Raw genomic sequence first — 17,943 nt, forward strand, 5'->3', positions numbered from 1 at the left:
CCTCATCAACACATAAGCCTCCTTCTTCTTTTTAACAAGAGATGCAATTTGTGTAGTAATCCACGGTTCCCTTACCTTATCACTTCCTCCCTGCCAGACAGGGACATACCTATCAAGGACATGCAATATCTGTTCCTTAAACCAGCTCCACATTTCCATTGTCTGCATCCCCTGCATTTTGCTACCCCATTCTGTGTCCTAATTCTTGCCTAATCGCATTATAATTGCGCTTGCCCCATCGATAACTCTTGACCTGTGGCTTGTACCTATCCCTTTCCATCGCTAAACACAACGTAACAAAATTATGGTCACTCTCTCCAAAGTGCTCACCTACAACTAAATCAAAGACCTGGCCTGGTTCATTATCAAGCACCAGATCCAGTGTGGCTTCACCTCTTGGACCTCACACACTATTTGCTCCAGAATGAGCTCGTTAAAAATCCATGATAGCAAATCTTCTGACAGGAGTACCTAGAAGCAGCGCAGGAGGAATCAATATCAATAATAGCTGCTGTCCACCGCCCTACAGCTTTCTATCCATGTCCATGGCAATACATGTCACAACCAAACAGAGCTCTGAGATTGCTGTCTTTGTGTAGTCTAAATCATGACCTGTATTTTTATATTATGAATATCTGTAAACAGAGGGAAGAATTGTACAGTGACTTTTGAGAGATAACAATGCCCCTTAAAATATTTCAGCCTCTTAGGTGAATTTTAAACCCAGTTTTATCGAGGATTCTGCTGTCTATTCAGAGAATGCTTATTTCTACTCCCCTGTATTCGTAGAACAAGTCCACATCACTTCATAACTATCTTGTACAATGTAATGCACTTTGTGTGAAGAATTTAACAGGGGAAAATGTAATGGTTGTTTTAAATACGTGGAGCTCTTGAGGCTAGCGCTCTAACTAAAGGTCAAATTCATAAAGAAGCCATGGTGTAACGTGTTCAGGAGCACTTTCCATGTATCTAATGACAGAAACCACTGGAGCTTGCATGGGGCGTGAAAGCACTGGAGTTCACAGCAATATATTGGGCCTGCGGCAGGAGGTGGAGAGTGAGACGATCCCTCCTTATGTTGAACAGTTCGAGGAGAGCGTACAAGATGACGTGATTATGGTTGGCAGCCTTTCACTGGAACAGGTCAGAGCTAAGAACTAAATAACAATGTCATTTCAGCCCTCTCTGTTATTGTGCTGTCATCTCTCAGCACCCCACAACAAAATAATTCTTGCCATTTTCAAATGACTGTTGCAACTTACCTTAAAAATATCAATTTAGTATATTGCTTGTTTTATTGCATGACTGTATTTTTGCTGCAAATTTAATTATGAATTACGGATGTGGATCATTTGGAATTAAGGATTGGTGGTGCACTCATTGAAAAATATTGAGAAAATTTGAATAGAGCGATCCACTAATAAACTCTTTTTTGTTTATTTTCTTCTATAAGAACTCCAGTGAATAATCTTTTTATTGAGAATATAAAATAGCTGAAAGTACTTTCAGTCAATAGCATTATAGACCAGCAAGAATTATTTGCATTTGTACAGTTTACTAGGATAAAAGAAAGGGGACTAATAGTGCAGTTAAGCGTTATGTTAAAACATTGAACAACAGAGCAATTACTCTTGTACCATGTTTGGTACTCATGAGCGTCAGAATCTATATCTTTTTTATGCCTGAATAGGCTCAAGATCAACGACAGAGGTTTCTTAATGCACACATTGATTGTCGGTCACAGGAGAAGCATCTGGTTCGGCGAGAAAAGCTGTCTGTCAAAACACAGGAGGAACAAACCAAGCAACGAGTGATGGCATTTGTAAGGGAAAAAACAAAGGTATCCTGGTCCCTTGCCGTGCATGCTTCTGAGTTTGTCTGTGGTTGAACGTTGAATTGTCGGAAGATGTTTACCATTAATTTCTTATCGAAATAGCAATGATTAGGCCCTAATTCCTATTTTTAATCAAGACCCAAAATGTTGGGCTTTTGAGATACATCTCCTCACTTTATGACAATTCATAAGTTAGCATTGTTTCAACTGAGGCTTTGAAATCATTACAATAATCACTTCTTGTACCTTTATTGACACATTTCAGCAATATGTTTGCATTCAGCAGAAACTCTGGTCTAAATGTAAAACTATAAGATTGGAATAATGCACACATTAAATATCCAGTATAATGCTAGCAATGTGTGCTTCTGATCAATGGGATGTTTTGAGTTTTTGTATGATTTCAAGTGATTGTTATATGATGCAATTGTTATTTTACATTTGTTAAAAAACAACTTAAGCTCATTTGAGTGTACTTTTTCTCCCAGCGGATCATATTTTGTTTGTCAAGTGTAATCAAATGGTTTCAATACCTGCTACATGGACGTTTTTGTTTTAGCAACAGGAATGTGCTTGGTTATATATAGTTTAGCAATTATGCTAGAATTTCAAAGCTTAAAAGATGATATAAATGGTTTGTGTGCTCTGATTAAATTTGATAACCCTGCTCTACATAGCTATTATGTTTCATGGTGTTATTGCAGAAGTGTTTGCTTATTTACTGATTTGTATTTGAGAGAAAATTTTACATATTTTGCCTCTTTTGTCTCCTTGGTGTACTCACCAATTTTAACTGAGGAAATGGATGGTAGACTACTCTTAGGCCTCTAGTGATGTCACTTCAAATTGGTCTCCAGACTATTTTGTATGTGTTGCCACTAATACCATTTAGTTGTGTGTTTCTCCAGGGACCACATGGTCTGGTTTAGATGAGAATAGAATCCTTCTGATCTAACCAGAATAGTTTCTTCTTACAAACAAGGTATGGTTTATTACAACTTGGCAACTCTTCACGTGTTAGAAGGAAATGGTATACATCATTACAGCGTCTTTTTGGAGGACTTAGTCTGAGGTCTGACACCCACAAAATTCGTATCATAGAAAACGGACAGAGTGGAAGCAGGCCATCTGGCCCATCAAGTCCACATCGACCTTCTGAAGAGCATCCCACCCAGACCCACTCCGTATGTATAACCCCACATTTCCCATGGCGAATCCACCTAGCCTGCACATCCCTGGACATTATGGGCAACTTAGCATGGCCAGTCCACCTAATGTGCACGTCTTTGGACTGTGGAAGGAAACTGGAGAATCCAAAGGAAACCCACAAAGATATGGATAGAACATGCATTTTCCACACAGTCACCTGAGGGTGGAATCAAACCCTGGTCCCTGGCGCTATGAGGCAGCAGTGCTAATCACTGAGCCACCAAGCCCTCATAGTTACTCGTGTCGTCACCCTCTCTACCAGTCCTCATATTATTATCACAGTAGGTGATGCTAATGACACTCATTCCCTATTAACCCTTTGGACCAGTAGATATGCATATGCAACATTAGCCCCCTGCCCCCCAATCTTTTCTTCAGTTACATCATTGTAATACCTTATTTATATAATTATGTTTACAATTGCCTAATCTCCCTCCAAGTCTCCACAAATTTAGACAATGCACACATTTCAGTATTTTCCCAGAATGTGTTCATTTTGGACTTGGAACACTGGTTGTTTCTTGAGTAGGAGGTAGTGGTCGTGAATTATCTTCCTGATGATCTGGGATTCTCTCTGCAGAAGACATCATTCCTGTTTGAGATGCCGTTTTTTCTTCGCAGTACCTTGTGTTCCTGGACACTGCTGTTCTCTTCTTAGTAGTGAAATTCATGGAATTGTATGCTCACTGCCATACATCTGTTTCAGTGGGTATTTGTACACAATTCATCTATGTTTAAGCATAGAGCTATTCCTTTAACTTATTGACTATTCACAAGTAATCAAGGATGGAATCATATATCTTGTTTAATAATTTGAATATTTTTGGATTCATCTCATATTTCTAATCTGTATGCATGAGCAGGGTCAAGAATCCTATTCATTGGATGGTGAAACCAATTGTTTGTTTCCTCAGTTCTGACTTTCATTATTGTTAAATGGAGGTTCTTCAATGGAGGACAACAAGGTCAAATATTCCACTTCACCTTGTCCCTTCTGAGTTATCTGAGAATTTTGCAATAGACTTCAATCTATTATCACTAATTGTTCACTAAGCTGTGATACAATTTTAAATGGGGTGTATTTTTCATTGACTAGCCTTTTCTTTATATTTCCTTGCAACTGTTCAGGGTCTCAGTCTCTAATCTTTCTTCTGTGTCGACAGAAGTGGAAAATATTTCCACCAAAGCAGTGAAGTCATAATTTTCTAACTCACGGATGGTGTTCAGCAATCTTCCAACTCTGACATAATACATCTCAGAGTGTTCTGCTTTTTGTTTCAGTCCCACCATGAGTCTGTGAACCTCTATAAAATATTCTGCTGACACTTAACCTGTTGTTTCTGGGTATGGGATGTAGGAGCACCTGCAGCGACAAATGGTTTATTTGACTCAATTATCAAAAACTAGAAATGGTTTTTTATCGATAGTGCTAAAACAAATCTTGCAGGATCCTCACGGGAAAGAGAATGTCGAGACTGAGAGACTTCTTACATTTCTACTCATCTCTGTAAAGTAGGGTTGCTTCCTAGATTTCCTGCTGTTCCTCTTCCTCTCCACCCCCCCCCCCTCTCACTTGATCCACAAACAATTGATAAACAGGAAATCTCTTGGGAACAACCATTTTCTAATCTACAGTTAAATAGATTAAATAGAAGCTACAGAACTAAGGAGGTGTCTTGAGAGATACTTACAAATGAAGGTGGGTACTTTGGAAATAAGGAACAAAATAAGAATTACATCCTATTTTGTTCCGAGACTTTTTCAGATGATGTCGACTAAACTCCATAAAGTTGATGTGATCCTGTGGTAAACGGCTGCAATTATCTTTTTGCTTAATGTGTGAGGCATATGTACAAATAACTGTTGTGCATTGTGAGAATTTGGCATTTTTTTTGTTAATCATTGGCAGTCTTAGAAGTCTTACTGAGTGGTTGGTCATTTGTGCAGATTTATCTCCTTCAGAGGGCTTGCAAATGGTGATGGTTTCTTGTGTTCTGTCTCATGTCTGCATGATGCCAAAACCTCTTTGCCATTGTATTGCTAAATGTTTACCACAATGGAAAACTGTATTCTCTGTATGCTGCAACTGCATGTTGTTGCTTTTATAATATGATGGGACTACCTGCTACTGTTTGCAATCTGTGGATTGTAAGGTCAAGTTAACAGTTACCTTGAATGTCAGTGGTAGATGTATGTTCCAGATATGACTTCAGCACTGTTTAGATTTATATGAAGGCTTTTTTGGGAAGTGTGCACTTCTCTATGAAGGTGACTTCCTGCATGTGCAGGAATGCTTGACCCTGTAATGACATAATGACAGATGAAGCAGACACAGCGAAGGTGCCAATGCACCTGTCTGGCAATGCTTCCACTCAACCCTCCTTCTCTACAACCTGTAAAAATGGGAGAATGTCAGAAGGACTTGCTGTAGAAGCAGCATGATATGAAGACTTCAGATATTCCGGTCTGCAGTAGTAGATGCAAGGCAGCTTTTTAAAGTTCATTGCACTGATTCAGGCCTTGCTGTACCTGAATAGAAAAACAGATAGTGAGAAAAACAACTACTCAGTTTCTAAGGAGTGAAGCAGTTATAAAAATGTTTTAATTTTTAAAAATGTCTACATAACTATTGGTAGAACCTCCACTGCATCACCTCACTCTGTTATCATAGTCAGTAATTGTTGTCTGCTCTCGTCATATGCAGAAATATTACCTTTTCTTGAATCTTATCTTCTAAGTATACAAAGGATAAGACTTAATGTGAGGCTTCTGCAAAGAACCGTTGCTCAGTAATTCTCAAAGCCCTGTGATTTAACATTATTGACAACATTAATATCTTACTTACAGTTTAACATTAACCCTTTATGTTGCAGTGATAATAACAAATGCTGAGCATGTGGCCCTTTGACATTGTGGCATCAGAAATGTATGTGCATGTGAATGCGGAATAGATCTTAGATGATAGAGCATGATAATATAGAACAGTCTATTTATATGTATGTCTTGTGTTCAAATAGTAGTCTCCCTGCTCCTGGTCATTCTAGTTTAACTTTTTTGTTACCAACCACTGTAGGCATATAATGGGGATAGATTTCATTTCTATGCTGAGTGTGAGTTTAAGCGTCTAATTATCAGCAGCAGAGAATATAGTTTGATCAAGTCTTAAGAAGAAGAGACACTTGTTTTACACTTTGCATTTTGGCAATGGATAGAATAAACATTAATTAAAAGTAATTATAATTGTCAGCAGCCAGGTATGTCACATCTTTCTGTACCAGGGTTTTGTGTAAAACTAACTGTTTCTCCACCCTAAGACTGTGTTGCATTATCAGATTAGGTGGAGCTTGTACAGCTCAAAATTAACTAATTCAGAACTTTTGAGTGAGTGAGGACTGCAGCTGCTGGAGATCAGAGTTGAGAGTGTGGTGCTTTTCCAGCACCACACTCATGACTCTAATTCAGAACTATTGCCATATACAATAATTCTTATTTAAATCCAGGTTCTTTTAATAGAACGTTTGTATACACAGCATTCTGTATCTTGGGCTGGCAGAGCTGTCAACGCAAACGTTACCCTCCACAGTATAGACAAGAAGCAATGGCAGGTGCAAAGACGTCATTGTTGCTTTGCTAACATAAAGTAACCAAAAGTTGCATTCATACCTTTCTGATTAACGAACTGAAATCAGAGTGAAGGTCCTTGCTCCAAGAACATTTGTCGTGCTAAACGTCACAATAAGTATTTAAAAGTAGTTATTAAGAAAACATACCTTTCACTCTACTTATCATCCAGGGACTATGACAACGTAGTTCCTCTTTTGTTGATTGAAAGTCAAGTGAATGTCAATTGATTCAGTGGGAGATCAGACACAGGTGTGTCATAATGTCTTAACTTGTTGATGTAGAGTAAAGGTAATTGTACTTTAATAAAGCCTGTTGCTGTTCATTTCAAGAGTATAGATCTCATATTACTGCAAGATGGAAACTGTGGAACTGGAGACCCATGGAATTGGAGGTGAAGTGAAGCCAGTAATAGTAAACATCAAGGCCAGCCCAGTGATCCAAACCAGAAGTGGATGAAATGCTTAAAATCAAGCTCAATTGTGTAGGGCTGAGCTTGTAACAGATTTCAGCATTTATTTAGACACTGAACCATGAAACAGGAAATGTGACACGGAAGTTGACGTAAGTGTGGATGAAAGTCCTTTGTAGAGTATATCATTAGCAACAGGAAGAAATCAATTAGTTACAGCAAGTAATAAGTTAGTCAGAATTTCTGGAACAAAATGTATTTAGGAAAAAGAGGACCCACATAGTTCTTGGAACAAGATGGAAATGACTGGAATTATTTGGGTTTTGCAAGCAAAACAGGATTTTCCTGCAAGAGATCAACAAATACTCTCGAAGCAAAAACCTTCGCTCTGATTCCAGTTCATTAATCAGAAAGTTATGAATGCAATGTTTGGTTCCCTAATCTTACCAAAGCAAAAATGATGGGAAAACATCATTGCACTCGCCATTGCTCCTTGTCTATATTGCGGTGGGTAAAGTTTGCTTTGTTATGGACTAGGCCAAACCACTCAAAACATTCTTAAACAGGCAGCCCAGACCATAACTTTGCAATTTGTTTATGTAAGTATACAGTGAAAATTATCCGGAGTAAGTTAGCTAGGTTGACTACCGGTTTTAAAACAGACAAAAATTTATTCACAAAATTACACAAAGAAACACAAAGAACAGAATAAAAAATATCAACAGAATCCAGTCTATCGAAACTAGACTTAATTGTGCTGTTCTGAATGTACACAATAGTTCCAATAAGCAAACCCCCTTAAAAACCACTAAAAATGGAACAAGTGCTTACAGGTTGAAATTGGAAGTGCAGAAGGAAAGAGAGAGTTTTGTAGCCTGTTTCCTAACTGAACTGCTCAGCTCGAGAGCTGACCACTCCACTTTCATTATGCAGGTCACTTCTAAAACATGACCACTTTGGCCTGAAGTCTCATCTGTTTACATATAAACAAAAGGCCTCTCAGCATCCTTTTTCATCTCTGTACCAAACTAGTCACCTTGGAGCCGGGAGGGTTTTTTGACTCCTCTGACAAAAACCAAGGACACAGTATCCTTGAGAAAAGGAACAGCTTTTAGAAAAAAGGGGTCAGCTTTGTGAAAGCATTGACAGCTCTGCCTGCCCACAGATGCAGAATGCTGTGTATACAATAGGGGACTGTATTTCAAACAAATTTCTAAAGCAGCAATAGGTGATCATGACCTACTGTTCATAAGTTTAAAGACAGATCACTTCATTTTGCTGTGGTCCAAGAAGTTGATACCTCTGAGGACCAAGATGAACAAGATTCACTCTTCTTAGAACTGGAGTCTGGATTTTCACTTTAGCTATGTGATAATGATCTTTATCTTCCGCAGCTGCTGACATAAAGGTACAATTACCCAGGAGATGAGTTTTGATATGCTGAAATTAAAGTCAAATCCAGAGAAAGTAGTATTAAATTGGCTACTGAGTCATACGTATAAATCCTTAAGGCTGCTGCACCTTGATGGAGACCAGAAAATCTCAGACTGTCCTGCATTGAATTCTGAGACTCAAAGTACAAGACTCAAGGGCTTGAAGCTAAAATATATGCTGCGTGAAAAAAAAATTACAGAGACCTGCACAATTCCTAATAATTAATTCTTTATTACGCGGTTATATATGTTTAGATGTTCTTCGTTTGGCAGAGACTGAAGATACAACGCCTACAGTGTGGGAAAAGGCCCTTCAGCCCAACCAGTCCACACCGACCCTCCAAAGAGTAACCCACCCAGACCAATTTCCCTCTGACTAATGCACCTAACACTACGGGCAATTTAGCATGGCCAATGTGATGCAGAACCTCTATTTCAATGAGGCAGACCCTTTATTTCCCTGAAAACAGAAAGTGTGAAGAATTGGAAAAGCAGGGTCAAATAAGAAAGACTCAATCCTTGAAGAAAACAAAAAAATAAATGTGTTGACCTATCGGACAGAACATGCCCCAACACCGGTGTCAGTAAGACTTAGAGGAATAAATAGCTCCCACAGAAGATAGCCAGATTATGCTAGCAAGAAAGAAAATAACCTTGTGCCATTTCAATTAGTCATGAAAACATGTGGAGATTCAGAAATTCTGACTAAATCAAATAACCACAGAAGGTGAAACATGAAGAATTATAGAGTTAGAAAGAGATCTTCAATCATGCAACAAAGAGACTCAGAACTTCAAAACAAATTCAAAACCATTGAAAAATGGACAGTGCCATATGTTTGCAGACAGAATCCAATTGTATGCAACAAATCTTTGCAGTCATCCACAGAGAAAATCAACATTGGTTTGGCATATTTAGAGGCAAACTTCAATCCTCACTAAGATGATGTACAGCAACTCCAGTGGCTAATGAGCAGCTATTGAGAGAGAAAGATCCTTAGTCCCATAGTGGATAGGGTTAGTACTCAACATGCACAAATTCTTGATCAATAAAGAGGGCACCTGCATGCTGTGAGAAAATCAAGACTTGGAAGGACTGAGACAGTTTTCAACCCCTGTGACCAGCCACCATCAGGACCATCATTTCACTCCACCAATGAGTTGGCTTTCTACGGAAACGACATGAGAACACATACATCCTATACGTCCTCTAAGAGAACCGAGAATGCCCTTGGAGATTTAGTGCCTCAAGCAGAAGACACTTGTCAGGGCTGGGCAAAATATTAAGTCAAATTGTTAAGTGCTCCTAGGTAAGTGTTGATGGTATAAAGATGTACCATGAAAGAACTTCGAAAGAAATGCAGAATAAAGAGAAATGTAACTTTTATTCTAAGTGTAGCTCCTGAGTGTGTATGAAAGGGACTAGATCATTGTAATAACAGATCACATGCAACTGGAGCCTGGGCCGTTTGGTCTGTAGATAAGAATTCTCATATTATACTCTGCATACAATAATATTCAAGAAAGCCCATTGCGGTTTACTGACAAATGTGTCAATCTCACTACTAAGTTATTGACACCACTTATTGCCAGCTTCCTGAATTTCCTACTTTGAAGTTAAAATGGATAGAATCTTCCAATGCTGGAGGAGGTGAGGTAGTTGGCGGGATGTGGAATTAGATTAGGAAGTGAGGAGGCACACTCAATCCCTGATGCTTTCCTACCTCCAACAGGATTAAGTTCCAAACAGCAGGATCCATGGCTGACGTTCTCACCATGCTATTATTTGAGGCCCTTAAGTGGTCAGTTAACAAGCACACAAGAACCTCAACCTGAAGTCACTGCCAGGATAAACCCAGCTGCAGGAGAGCCTGCAGACCAACTCTTTCCTGGAGGGATTTCCTTGTCAGCTTATGTTTGAAACATAGACACTCACTGTGCCTGATCACAGGGCCATGTACATAGGTGGGCGAAAGATAAGGAGGTGGACCTATGAGATAGTGATGTGGGTCATTCCCTCACTTTGTTTCTGACCTCTTTCCCCCTCTCCCTATTGATTCACATTTTCCCCTCGGAAACCTGACCCCAATAGATCATCGCCCTTATGTCTTGGTTTCCTTGGTTTCCTGATTTGCATTCCTAACTATGGCCACAGCCTTCAACAACTGACTGCCAAGTGAAGGATATGCTGGCATTTTTATGTCCACTTGAGAGAGGCTAGATGGGACCTCCATCTCACCTGAAAGATGACAATGTAGTACTCCCTCAGTGTTACACTGAATTAGATTACTTACAGTGTGGAAATAGGCCCTTCGGCTCAACAAGTCCACACCGACCCGCCGAAGCGCAACCCACCTACACCCATTCCCCAACATTTACCTCTTCGCCTAACACTACGGGCAATTTAGCATGGCCAACTCACCTAACCTGCACATTTTTGGACTGTGGGAGGAAACCGGAGCACCCGGAGGAAACCCACGCAGACACGGGAAGAATGTGCAAACTCCACACAGTGGGTCGCCTGAGGCGGGAATTGAACCCAGGTCTCTGGTGCTGTGAGGCAGCAGTGCTAACCACTGTGCCACTTGGCCTAGATTCTTGTGTTTGTGTGTCTGGAGTGAACATTATTTAGGGAAGTTCTTTTTCTCCTGGAATGTGGCTTATTTAAACAATGACTAATTTCACGATAATGTTTAGTTAGTCACTACTGCACTCACTTAGCAAGACAAACCATGAGTCTCAAATTTGGCAGAATATAGAGATGGACATAAAAAATATAAAACTTACCAACACTGTCATGTTCTATAAGGGCCATTGAAATTTCACCTTTAGAGAATACTGGTTGACTTTGCGAGGGCCTGATTACATTGAAGCATGTCTCATTAATCCGTTCCCCCTTCTTTCCTCTGTACCCTTTTACTATTTCTCCTTTTCCTGTTTATCTAATCCCCCTTAAATTTGTGATTGACTCAGCTTGAATAGTTACTTAGTGGCATTATGTTTCTCATCTTAATAATCCTTTGTATGAGCATGATTTCTTCGAACCACCTCCTTCATGCTTTCCGTGCCAATCCTAAATTTAGGATCTTTGTTGCCGATTCACTGACTTTAGTGGGTGTAATCGTTCCCTGCTTAACCTTTCAAAATGTTGAGTAATTGCAGCCAAATCTAGGGGAGAATAACAAAGCATTAGAAGAAAACATCGCAAGAGCTCGTTCTTGCTTCATGAGAATCTATGCCTAAAAAATCAGCTGGAGGACTGTTTAGGGGTAAATTTAGTGATCCTAGGTTACCGGTGGGAAATGTGGTTGAAGGTAGTACACTTGGGACAAATCTGCATTACCTTGTTGCAGTGTTGTGCATGATGTACAGACTTAATAGAATCTAATTCTGATTTTTGTTTCTCATGTACATGAGATCATTAAAAATGTATAAATTACATTTGTGCAATGTTGTTTTACATAACTTACTCACGGAACATAGGAACAGGAAGAGGCCATTCAGTCACTCCAGTCTGCTGCACCAATCAGTTAAATCATGGTAAATCTGTACTTTAACTCCAACAATTTGCCTTTAAATAGCCTTCGAAATGAGCTATTCTTTACTGTTTAAAATGCACGGACCATTTCTGTTGAGTAGGGTGAGCGTTTGTCTCTGCATTTATTGTGAGACAGGAAAAATAGGTTAAGAATTCATTGCTAGTCAGTCTGTGTAGCATGTACTTTATTCTGTTGAAGCTGCCTGATGTAATAAGCATGTATTCAGACAAATTATGTTAAATTATCAGCATTGTAGCTACTTTATTGATACCGTTATGCTTTAGTGATGTGGGTTATTTGCTGAAAGCAGCTTAAATATAAAGCATTTCCTTACACTGTACAGATTTATAGTTACATTAAAATGTCACAATAAAGTACCTTTACTGATTTTCTCATTACATCACTCTTACATTTTATTGATGTGGATGGTTTTAATTTGCTTTTTAAACATATATATGTATGTGCATGTTTCTAGTTTTAAGAATTAGTATGTATTGTGTACATATTTGTCATCTTTGTTTAATTATTTTGTTTGCTTTGCATGGAAAACCAGTTTAAAATTCAAATAACTTTTGGATATAGCATACTTGGAGGGTCCTTTGGTGCAGTGGGTCAATTCTCTCTCTCCCTTTGGACCAGAAGCTCAGGCTCCTACTGCATGGCTTTGTGGCCAATGAAGGCACATTTATGTTGCAATCATGTATCAATCTGTAAATCCCACCGACAAGAGATATTGGCAGGCCGTTGGGAGCAGGAGAGATTCCTGGTCAGCCAAGTGCTGGAAACAATTTCGATCATCATTATTCCTAGGTCCAGGCTACATGTGCACTGAAAAATGCACATTGCTGCAACAACTCCAATTCTTTGGGGAATCAGTTTGCTGCATGGCAGGTGTGGATCAGATTCATGCCAATGGAATGAGGTTTGTCTCCTGCTCTGACTAGATTTGTGACTTACCTCCTTACCTAGCCCACGATGGAGATTGAGGCACAATGGGCCAAATCTGCCTTTTGACCAGAGAACGTAAGAGGAAGATATCATACTATATGTCACCTCATTTTTCCATTGTGATACTAATAAATCTCGCACACACTTCCTGCTCACACTTCTTCTGTCACTGCTTGCACATTTTCCTTTAAAAGAGAATAGCCAACTCTGTGATTGCCCGAAGTGGCCACTGCCTGCACCCTCCAACACTGTTGTGGCCAATGTGTGAGAGATCAGAGGCAGTTGACATGATGGGCAATAACATTGCAGAACCATTAAGACAGCCAAGGACCAATACTGATCCAAACGAGAGACCCAGACAGACACCCGGCGACTATGACAAGGACTGAATGATTTCACAAGTCCTAAAAAGAGACAGTGCAAGATGGCAGATGATGACACATCCCTCCCAGATCATCTCAATGCCTTCTGTGCTCGCTTTGAGCAGAATTTTGGTGGCGAGGTAACACCTATTCTGACAAGTCCTTTCCTTTATTGGTCAGAGTATTGAGTACAGGAGTTGGGAGGTCATGTTGCGGCTGTACAGATATTGGTTAGGCCACTGTTGGAATATTGCATGCAATTCTGGTCTCCTTCCTATCAGAAAGATGTTGTGAAACTTGAAAGGGTTCAGAAAAGATTTACAAGGATGTTGCCAGGATTGGAGGATCTGAGCTACAGGGAGAGGCTGAACAGTCTGGGGCTGTTTTCCCTGGAGCATTAGAGGCTGAGGGGTGACCTTATAGAGGTTTACAAAATTATGAGGGGCGTGGATAGGATAAATAGGCAAAGTCTTTTCCCTGGGGTTGGGGAGTCCAGAACTAGAGGGCATAGGTTTAGGGTGAGAGGGGAAAGATATAAAAGAGACCTAAGGGGCAACGTTTTCACGCAGAGGGTGGTAAGTATATGGAATGAGCTGCCAGAGGATGTCATGGAGGCTGGTACAATTGCAACATTTAAGATGCATTTGGATGGGTATATGAATAGGAAAGGTTTGGAGGGATATGGCCCGTGTGCTGGCAGGTGGGACTAGATTGGGTTGGAATATCTGGTCGGCATGGATGGGTTGGACCGAAGGGTCTGTTTCTGTGCTGTGCATCTCTATGAATCTAAGTCCTGACGAACCTATCCCAACAGTCACTGCATCAGAGGTCAGATCAGTTTTCCTTCGTATGAATCCATGGAAAGAGATGGGACCAGACTGAGTACCAGGCCATGCACTCAGAGCATGCGCAGATCAATCGGCAGAGGACTTCTTGGGCATCTTCAACCTCTCCCTGCAGCAGACCACTGTCCCTGCCTATTTCAAGAGGGCCAACATCATCCCTGTGCCTAAGAAGAGTCATGTAGCAGGTCTCAGTGACCACCACCCAGTGGCCCTAACCTCTGTGGTCATGAAGTGCTTTGAAAGGCTGGGCATGGCATGAATCAACCCCAGTCTCCTCACTACTCTTGACCCACTCTAATTTGCCTATCGGACCAACAGATCCAGGTCAGATGCCATATCACTTGTCCTTCACTCCTCCCTAGAATATCTTGACACCAAGAACATAAGAATCCTACTCATTGACTACAGTTCCGCCTCCAACGCTATTATCCCCTCGAGACTGATTACTAAACTTAATGATCTCGGGCTAAGTCCCACTTTCTGCAACTGGATCCTCAGTTTCCTCACCCACAGGCCACAATCAGTGAAGATTGGGGACAATAATTCATCCTCACTAACACTCAACACTGGAGCCCATCAGGGGTGCATACTCAGCCCCCTACTGTACTTACTGTATACCCATGACTGTGTCGCCAACAACCAGACTAATGCCATTTACAGGTTCATTGATGACACCACCATAGTCGGACGAATCTCAAATGGCAATGAAACAGACTACAGACAGGGAGGTGGAAGACCTGGAAAAATGGTGCACTGAGAACAACCTAGCTCTCAATGCCAGCAAAACCAAGGAACTCATCATTGACTTTTGGTGGATGTTACTCATGCCCTCCTACAAATTAACAGCACAGAGGTGGAACGAGTGGAGAGTGTCAAGCTCCTGGGAATGGTCATCCACAACAAGCTTGCTTGGACTCTTCATGTGGATGCACTGGTTACAAAGGCCCAACAATGTATTTTCTTCCTCAGGCAGCTGAGGAAATTTGGCATGATGGCAAATACCCTTGCCAACTTTTATAGGTGCGCCACCGAGAGCATTGTGTCTGGATGTATCACTACCTGGTATGGCAACTGTACCATTCAAGATTGGAGATGGTTACAGAGAGTGGTGAACTTGGCCCGAATAATCACAAAGGCCAACCTCCCATTTATAGAATCCATCTACCAGGCCTGCTGTCAAGGAAAGGCCGCCAGCATTCTCAAAGATCCATCCCACCCTGGCAATGTTCTTCTACAACCTCTACCACCGGGGAGAGGATACAGAAGCCTGAACACATACATCAAGTCGGTTTCGTAACAGTTTCTACTCTACTGTCGTTAGAATGCTGAATGGACTCACAAACTCTTAACATTTGCCTGTACCTGTGTTTTTTGTTTTTGCTGCTGTTTACCTTTTATTTACTTATCTATGCTACTTAACTCTGTGTTCTGCCTGTATTGCTCGCAAGACAAAGCTTTTCACTGTGCCTTGGTACATGTGACAATAAATCCAATTCAATTCAACCTGTATTATATCAAATACCTACCTTCAGTTCACTTCTGGAAAAATCTGACTTCAGGTTGCCTCTGCTAGAAGGCTGGCTTTTGGTGTTTCTCCCTCCAGAAATCTTTCAATTTTTGCCAAACCACATTTAGAAGATATCCCACCAGGTGGCTGAAAGCTTAGTAGGAGAAAGTGAGGACTGCAGATGCTGGAGATCAGAGTCGAGAGTGTGGTGCTGCGAAAGCACAGCAGGTCAGGCAGCATCCGAGGAGCAGGAGAATTGACGTTTCGGGCATAAGCCCTTCATCAGGAATGAGGCTCATTTCTAATGAAGAGCGTATGCCCAAAATGGCTAAAAGCTTAGTCATAGAGACCAGATTTTAAGTAACACCTTAAAGAAAGAGCAAGAGGCAGAGAGACAGAGAGGTTTGGGGAGTGAATTTGAAGCTTACACCCTAGGCGGATAGAACGTGACAATTTGTGATGTGCAAAATGTCAGAATGGGGGAATACAGAGACTGAGGAATCTTGGAGGATTAGGGGTTGAATAGGTGACACAGTTACGGAGGTATGAGGCCTTGCTGAAATTTTGAAACCAGGGATGAGAATTTTAGAATTGAAACCGGAATGCAAGTAGATCACCAATTTCTTTCAAATCTTTAGGAATTCATGCCACTTCACTGATTAAGGCCAGTGAGGGATGAATGTTGAGGGTTGAAATGTTCAGGCATTCCTGAGAAAGTGGTGGGAATTCAGGATGATGGGACATCAGATGTTGACTGGCAGCTAATGGGGAAGACCTTGAGAGGGAAGACAAATTGGAGAAGAGTGGAGTGAGAGACGGATGAGTGACACTGGAAAGGAGGAAAGGGCTTGTAGGACCTAAATTGTACAAATTCCAGGGAACCTGTTTAGGGATAAAACAGAAGTGAACAGACCTTTTGGAAAGGTAAAATAACAAGGAATATAGTGCCAGCTGAACCAATAGAATATCAGTGCAGGTGATGTGAAAAGCGCGACCTGGTGTTCAAGCCACCATTATACCCTACATCTGTACCTCAAACACACAACCTGCAGCCCTTCACAACTATTTCCTCTGTTATGTAATCAATCAATCCTTCCTTAAAGAGACTTTTAAAAAGTAGTGAGAAAGAATTAAGCAGCATTATATAATGAGAGAAGCAAAGAGATAAGTGTCATTTAAAGAGAAAGGCATAGAGCAGAAATCCCGAGCACAATGGAAACATATCAGAAAGTTCTTCCTGGTCACCATAGTTCAGTATACCCTCCTGCAATCTATGTATCCTTGAGGTAATGAGAGTTTAAGCAGCAATCCAAAGTGGGTGTCCAGTCAATTTAAGTGTTTGTTATTCTGGGCATCGATGAGTGGTTCAGTTTCTGAATGTACAGGCAGAAATGCCACAGCATTGCTGAGAGAGAGGAGTGAAATTGGACTCTGTCCACTGCTGTGTAGTGAGATCAACCATTCAAAATGTTAAAGGTGGGGCTGATTAACTATTCGCCAAATGGTATTTGTCCCTGTAGTGACACTTTAGAAATGTGAGTTCCATGGAGGAAGATGAACTTGAAATAAGAAATGGTGAGCAGCTCTGGGGAAAGCAAAAATCACCTAAACATAATTTTATTTTTCCCCTCCCACCTCCTGGAAGTGATTTCTGTTTTCTTCCTTACGAAGGCAGCAATGGACACCCACTCTCAACATTCTCGCTGGCCTTATCAAGGGCACTGTGGGAGGCGTTGCTACTGGGCACTGGAGTTGACATGGTTTGGCATTGGCATAAGATGTGTCCAGAACGCCTGAACACTATTTGTTGACAAAACAACAATGGGAGGGAAACCTAGTGATTCTCACATCTTTCCTAAATTGCAAACCCTTTCCTATCCTCTCCCCCCGCCACTCCTCCTCCCCACCCATCCTCCCCACCCCCCCAACATGCTTCACCCTTAAGTTATGGCAGGTTTTGTGGAATCCCCATCTCCATGTAATTTGGGCGGCATTTTCACTTTCATTACAGATGCTAGCTTTACCCATGGTGGTTTGTGTTTTCTTTAGGAAACAAAACCTCAGGAGGAGTTCAATCCTGAACAGTCAGAGATTTTACAGGAGAGTCTTCTTGCAGCCTTCCAGATGTAAGTCTATTATTGTGTGAAACAGACCTCATTGTATTGTTAGAGTATGTATTTGTAGTGATAGTCATTACAGTCAAGATAACTAGAAATGCAGTGACCTCATTA

General features: G+C 40.8%; 1 protein-coding gene across 4 annotated transcripts in view; it reads left to right on the forward strand.

Annotated features, from left to right (window-relative positions):
* ofcc1 (orofacial cleft 1 candidate 1) overlaps positions 1-17,943 on the forward strand; it is a 308,134-nt gene that overhangs the window by 57,502 nt on the left and 232,689 nt on the right. For all 4 annotated transcript variants that reach the window (XM_087986250.1, XM_087986251.1, XM_043689352.2 and 1 more), the window contains exons 6-8: positions 983-1,146; positions 1,694-1,843; positions 17,762-17,838. In XM_087986250.1, the coding sequence (XP_087842376.1) occupies positions 983-1,146; positions 1,694-1,843; positions 17,762-17,838 (391 nt within the window). The remainder of the gene's footprint in view (positions 1-982; positions 1,147-1,693; positions 1,844-17,761; positions 17,839-17,943) is intronic.

The sequence above is a fragment of the Chiloscyllium plagiosum genome, unplaced genomic scaffold (genome assembly GCF_037043375.1).
Source record: "Chiloscyllium plagiosum isolate Xiang-an unplaced genomic scaffold, Cpla_swu_hap1 HiC_scaffold_4, whole genome shotgun sequence".
NCBI classification, from domain to species: domain Eukaryota; kingdom Metazoa; phylum Chordata; class Chondrichthyes; order Orectolobiformes; family Hemiscylliidae; genus Chiloscyllium; species Chiloscyllium plagiosum.